Genomic DNA, 6,886 nt, shown 5'->3' with positions numbered 1-6,886 from the left:
GATAGACGGTAATGATTGGTGAAATGAAGTTTGTGAATAGGCGTAACACAAGTGAAACGAGCTTTCATTTTTTACAAAAACGCATGCATACACAGACGAGAAAAGACATTCACGTCAGGAAAAGATTAAGCTAATGACTGAAAAACACCGTCAATTTGCATCTGCTTTTACATTTCAGAGGATATCATCAAGGTAAAATATTGCAAATTGCAGAAAATATCAGTTTCAAACATATTCAAATTAAATTATTTTTTAAATCATTCCTAAAAAAAATATGTTAAAGAGGGGGGCGGCGTTCTATTTGCACCATCATTCCTTCGAAGTATGATTTAATCATGCTTCATATACATATACTGTATAGAGCGTAAAACTCCACATTGCACAGCTGAAACATAAGGAATCCAAAAATGAAATGGCAGGTATGATAGTATTTATTTTATCAACGTATATTAACTCGAACATTTTACCATAAACAACAATAACATCAAAATCCTCGGGCAATTAATCCCACGCGCGCTAGGCACACCAGCCATATCTCAGTGCGCATGTGCGATAGGCATTGGAATACGTGGAGACGGTCATGAATTCGGAGAGCCATTCTGGGTTGATGGTAAAGTCCTTGCTGTTGGCGTACTTGAGGTTCGTGTAGAAGACGGGCTTGGCCCCGTAGATGTACTGGTCTCTGTCGTCCCACTCGGCCGGAGGGGCCTTCCAATCGGATCGAAGGGCTATCGGGGGCCGGGACGGCACCTCCCTGTGAACAGATGTATATATGTTGTTTTTCATACGCCATTATTTTTAAGGATCTTTTTTGAGAATCAAAGAGTTATTTGCACTTATTACATTGTAAGGCGTCGTCGTCGAAGAAATTAACTTGACTGAAAACGTTCAATAAATGTATATGCTAGATAAACGAAAACATACATCGCAGTTTCATTTGGGACCTATTCACAATTTAGTTTAAACTTATTTATTTTAGCTCGATTGCATCGAAAGCCTAAGGCTCTCGAGTCCGTTTCCTGGGCTTAAAACCAGTACTTGGTGTCTTTGGGGGAGATCTAAAGAACGCTCCCACGGTGGGGATCGAACCCTTGACCTCCCGGTCGCTAGGCGGACACCGTATCCATTACACCACGGCGACCTCGAACAATATTCACAATTTGACAGATTCGAAAAGCAAAAATGCATACATTTAACGAACATGTAAAAGTCAACTGCAATAAAACATACATGTAACATACATGTTAGTAAACTGCAATAAAAACATACATGTAACATACATGTTAAAGTCAACTGCATTAATACATACATGTAGGTACAGTAATTGTCAACTGCAATAATACATACATGCAATAAAAATACATGTACATGTAACTTGCAGTAACTGTCAGCTGATACCGAAGCTTCTAGAAAGCATCTTTAAACGATATAACTTAGTGAGAGTTATTCAGTTTGATTTGTTTAAAATGATAAGTTTAAATGGACTTACTTGGACACTTCGTTCCTCCACAATTTTAGGGGTTTCCGGGGCGGAGTCTTCCGCTCGGCGGTTCGTGGCGGCGGGTCCAGTAGGTTGGGAATTGGGGCGGAAGTAGTAAGCAGTGCCCGGAAGTCGGGGGTTCGCAGCAGGTTTGGATCTCGTTTGTTGATCATCGTGTGATTTGGGGTTGGCGATTTCGGTCGCCTGTTTGCTGTCACTAGGCTACCTGTTGGTGTTGGCGAAAAGTGAGTGGTATTAACGGGACGGAAAATGGGGATGTCCAATTACAAGCAAGTGCTCAGGACGTCATGATTAACGCGTCAAGCGTCGACTGTCTTACAGGCACGCAGTGACGATACCATCTATTTATAGACTGTCATGCCACAAATTCATTCCCGCTATAAAGAAGAATTGTTGCGATATTAATTCATTAGTTCATTATAAATGGGGCGTAGAAGTGTGACAAACAGCAACATAGGTTACTGCCATGTCGTTTTGTAATTGCAAAGAATAAAAAGAACGCCTCAGCAAGCGTCGTCGTTATTTTACTCTAAAATTAACCTAATATATTAAAAAACGATAAGGTAATAGCGCGTTCTTCTCTGTTTCTGTAATGACGATGATTCTAGATGTTTATAGATTATATTTGTTTGATAAAATGGAAAACACCTGACATAAATTTTTTCAGTACAGTGAGAAAAAAAACATTTGCAAGCTCGAGTATAAATGGTGTGTAAATTTTCTCACTTTACGCCAAAAGCAAGCACGCTGTGTTTTAATTTAATGATTATTATTTTCATGCAAGTAACTTTGAAGACTTTGAATGTTTATGCTATTTTCTGGTGGATGTTTATTGTAGTAATTGGGCAAAGAAATCAACAATCCAGCACCATGTTGGATTTAAAAGAATATTTGCCGTTGATTTTAAGGGAAATGTGTTAGGCCTACGACTTGAACTTCTAACGACTATGGCCTCCCTGGAATAGTCTTGACCCGAGGAGAAACAAGGTATACGTTAACCATCACGGCTAAGATCCCTCACAAAGGAAAAGGATTGTATTTTCGTAAAGAAGGTAAACCCATATATTATGACTAACATGGCCGGTTAAAATGTGTTCAGGAAGGGATAACTCATAGGCATAACATATTCTCTTAAATGTGTTTTGTTTTTATCTTCAGATATGAAGTTACGGGTGTAAATTATTTAGATTTTCACTGGTGAAATGCGAGTACCTCTCGCATTCATATACATGTATACTTAAATCATTAGTTTCATACATATTTAGTGGAAGACTATTTTGTCATATCTCACCTAGGTCAGTGCGGCTGCGCTCCAGTGGTGGCAGTGTAATGGAGTTTGTAGAGCCGTCCAGGCTCTTTCGGCGGGTCAGAGGCGGCCTTTTGGCGCCTCCGTTTACGGCTGAAACCATTCACAGATAGGGAATCAAATAATACCTGACATAAATATTTGTAATGAGTCGTCAAACTTGTGAAGCACGTGCAAGAATGAAATCTGCTGTGAATCGCCTAGAGTAATAAAACTCCGGAATCTCATCAGGAGAGTAATTCTTGTAACCGTCAGTAAGTATTACACAACGAAGAAAATACATAAACAACCATAGGAATACGATTAAAGCTGATTTATCCCATAGGTAAATGAAAAGAATTTAAAAAATATTTAAGGTGGAATATTATGCTCATAGCGTTCGCGAGTTTATGTTAATTTTGAAGAGCTATATCTACCAAAAGCGTGACTCCTGCTATTCTCCAACGCTGGAATGGCGGAGTTCAACTTCCGGTTTCTGGAATGTTCGAACCCCGAGGGATCGAGCGCAGTAATTGTGCATTCTGAAGCCTATAAAACAGGAACGCGTTTATTCGACCATAATGATGACATTGACTAAATCGATCGCTTACTTTCGCACAGATGCATTATGCACATCAAATTATTTTATTTATTACTTTATAGTTTATCTATTTGTTGTTTTATTTTATCCATCAATGTTATTGAGCAATGCTGCAATATTTCCAACTGATATTTATATTTAAGAAATAATATTTTTCTATCATGGTTTGTTGTCGAATAACCCACAGTAAGGAGTATAGATGCGTAGGAATTAAATCACGAGTGCGAAGCACGAGTGATTTGATAACACGCATCTATACAACTTACTGTGGGTTATTCGACAACAAACCATCATAGAAAAATATTATTTCGATTCTAACACGATTCTGGTTGTTTTTGTTCAAGCTTTAGGATGTGAACTATATTTTTCAATACTCCGCCCTTCTAAGTACCAAGTTCACTATTTAGTGACGTCATTAAATTGTACAAACATATGACGTCATTTTCATTCATTAATATTTTGCAAATAACGTCACTTTCATTGAAAACAACAATCGTAGAAACTTAATGTCGTCACGTTTATTCATGCTACTGAAAAGCTGACATGCTATAAATGTTTTCTGAATTACGTTTCCCAACAAATAACATTCTTTGTAGACGTGGTTATGCCACTTATCACCAAATATACAATTTATTGTTTCATTACATTTATATACATGCTACATTTATTACATTTCTTTTAGAGCGGGTTTTAGCACGTGCATTTTACTGCAATATTTTCTTTATTTATTCGGAACTATTTTCGAAACATTAAGCTCCACCCATAAGTTATTGCAGAATAACCCACACTTGATTTCCTTCTTTGTGTATAGAAAACAAGTCGCGTGCCGTGTTAGAATAAACGACAACACGAACACAAATCAATAGAGACAATTAACCCATTTATGCCCAGTGGACTCTCCCATCCTTCTAAATTGGGTCAATTTATTTCCAAAATTAGGGGTGTCAAGTAGATCTATATATATTTCTATATTTAGAATATTTCATAAAGAAATTCATTTAAGCAAACAGCGCAGACCCAGATGAGACGCCGCATTATGCGGCGTCTCATCTGGGTCTACGCTGTTTGCAATGTCCTTTTTTTCAGGACGCTAGGCATAAATGGGTTACGTTTCTGAAGAAAGAAGAACGTGTCCATGTAATGATCAACATGCCTGTACATTTAAAATTTGAAACACGTCATTATTCACCCACCCGAAATATACCAACGCACCTTTTCTGTTTTTATATTCGTGTGTTTAATATTGATTTTAACCCAAACAATGTATATACCAATTTATTTGTTACATATCATACGCGAAAAATGTTTTACTCATGACAGTAGGCTTAAGGCTTAATAATCCGATATGTAAGGGTTCTCAAATAATAAAACCACGTTATTCAACGATTCTCAGTGCTATATAGGTTATCTCATAATCAGCTAGAAACCTCACACATTGATTTGTATTTCGTATTAATCTAAATGCATTTATCAGCATGCAACAATGAAAACAATATTTTTACTCGCAAATGTTTTGATCAATATAATGATATTAATAAATTTAATAATTGATGCTATACGTCTGATTATCAACTTAACATGAGCTGTGTTTGTGAAACACAATGTCCCCAGTGACCTTGACCATTGATCTAGTGACCTCAAACCATGTTTGATTGTAGATCTCAATGAGATGCATGCACATGTGAAGTTTAAAGAACACAGACCCAAGAGTTTTCATTTTATGAGCAAGGTTCAAGTTTTGGGACAGACACACACATACAATGACAGACCGACAGACCGACAGACAGACAGACAGACAGACAGACAGACAGACAGACAGACAGACAGACAGACAGACAGACAGACAGACAGACAGACAGACAGACAGACAGACAGACAGACAGACAGACAGACAGACAGACAGACAGACCGGCCGACCGGCAGGCAGGCAGGCAGGCAGGCAGACGACAGACAGGCCAAAAACAATATACCCCCTGATCATTCGATATGGGGGCATACAAATAAATCACACATTACCTCTGACGACTGCATATTCCACTATCCGATTAAGATTTGAAATTGAAATCGGCTTTTATTTGTCGCGAGCATACTTTCAATTTATAAATGATCATTATTACCTGCTGGGAATGGGTTTATTATACGTGGGTAAATGCTATTGATCGGCAGAATTAAACGCATGACAAACCATAGACACACACCTATGTTATAATCTATCAATACAGTCTGTACCCAAATTGCATGAATGAACGTGAGAGAAACTATTACAAATATTACAAAAATATGGAAAACATCAATATGCATAATAACGAACCCGCTCAGACATTCATGCATTAAGTAGTTATTTATGCATGTATCGATGTATATATGAAATTTCTGTCTGTGATTGCTTGGATGTATGTTTCTCCGTTTTCACCAGCATTTTAGTCACATTACGAGGGTTAGTTTATCAGCTCAAACTTCTCCTGACATTACTGCTTTACCAGAAATGAGTGTATTTACGTCTGCCAATATCTGACAACTTCTCTACTTGAATCAGAGGTTAAACGAAGAATGGCTGTAGACATGCTTTCATGACCAATACAAGTTATGTGGCCGGGCCAGGTATCGAACCCGCTATCCTCGGATGTGTAGTCCAGTGCTCTACAAACTAAGCTAGACGGCCCAGTTTAGAATACTATTTGTTTGAGTATTACTTATTATTACTATTCAAATTATATTACATTGATTCAAAAGGTAGTAACTTTAACTTATGATCATAACATAACATACCTTCTGCGTTCGAAATGCTTTAGTTAAATCTAATCCTTCCAACGACTTTATTCCCATTGTAAAGCTTAGCTTAATCGATTTATTAAATACATGTATACTTCACGCATATATAGAATGTTTAACAGGACTGTTTACGACATTTGGGATACGATTGTCTTTATTGTATTACGCAAATAATACAACTGTCAACGGGTAGGTATTAAATTTCAGCCTCGCTCTGCGAAAACCGGGCTAAATGCAAAGTGACGTCCCAGAATAGCTTGTGATGTTCGCAAAGTCTAATCTGGGACGGCACTTTGCTTTTCTAGAATTTTTCGTTAACATGAAGTAACTTCTAAATGAAAATTAAGTTTCAGCTGGATTTTCAATCCTTGACAAATCTAATCTTGGACAACACTTTACGCACACGCCTTTTTCCCAGAGCGATGCTCTTTTATGTCTGCTGTTGTATTACTTGTCAAAGGTCTACGTGATGCCTGTTTCGCGCTCAACAAACGTTTTTACGCATCTAAGGGGATATGGATGTTCGGATATGTATTATGAGCCAGATTGTTTGAAAAATGAACATACAGAAGAATGGATTGGTCGCGATAAAAAGCCTGCATTCGCAAATGCTTTTACAATTTAGAAATAGCACGTATTGATGTAGGTCAAAAGAGTATTAACGATTTAGTTATAATAACTCGAAATGTTTCAATTACACGAGTAAATCTATAGTTTCACGATTTAT

General features: G+C 37.4%; 1 protein-coding gene across 2 annotated transcripts; it reads right to left on the bottom strand.

The window, feature by feature from the left end:
- Positions 1–413: 413 nt before the first annotated feature.
- On the bottom strand, positions 414–6,312 carry LOC127836644 (uncharacterized). 2 transcript variants are annotated; one of them, XM_052363327.1, is made up of 5 exons: positions 6,157–6,312; positions 3,224–3,335; positions 2,793–2,900; positions 1,490–1,706; positions 414–754 (listed from the first exon to the last, which is right to left on the bottom strand). In XM_052363327.1, the coding sequence occupies exons 1-5, from the start codon at positions 6,211–6,213 to the stop codon at positions 517–519; spliced, it is 732 nt and encodes a 243-aa protein (XP_052219287.1). In that variant the 5' UTR covers positions 6,214–6,312; the 3' UTR covers positions 414–516. The 2 variants fall into 2 exon arrangements, with proteins under 2 accessions (XP_052219287.1, XP_052219288.1); XM_052363328.1 differs by lacking the exon at positions 6,157–6,312 and adding an exon at positions 5,404–5,550.
- Between the last annotated feature and the right edge of the window lie 574 nt (positions 6,313–6,886).

Source organism: Dreissena polymorpha, chromosome 6 (assembly GCF_020536995.1).
Source record: "Dreissena polymorpha isolate Duluth1 chromosome 6, UMN_Dpol_1.0, whole genome shotgun sequence".
NCBI classification, from domain to species: domain Eukaryota; kingdom Metazoa; phylum Mollusca; class Bivalvia; order Myida; family Dreissenidae; genus Dreissena; species Dreissena polymorpha.
This window is presented reverse-complemented; position numbering and strand designations above follow the sequence as displayed.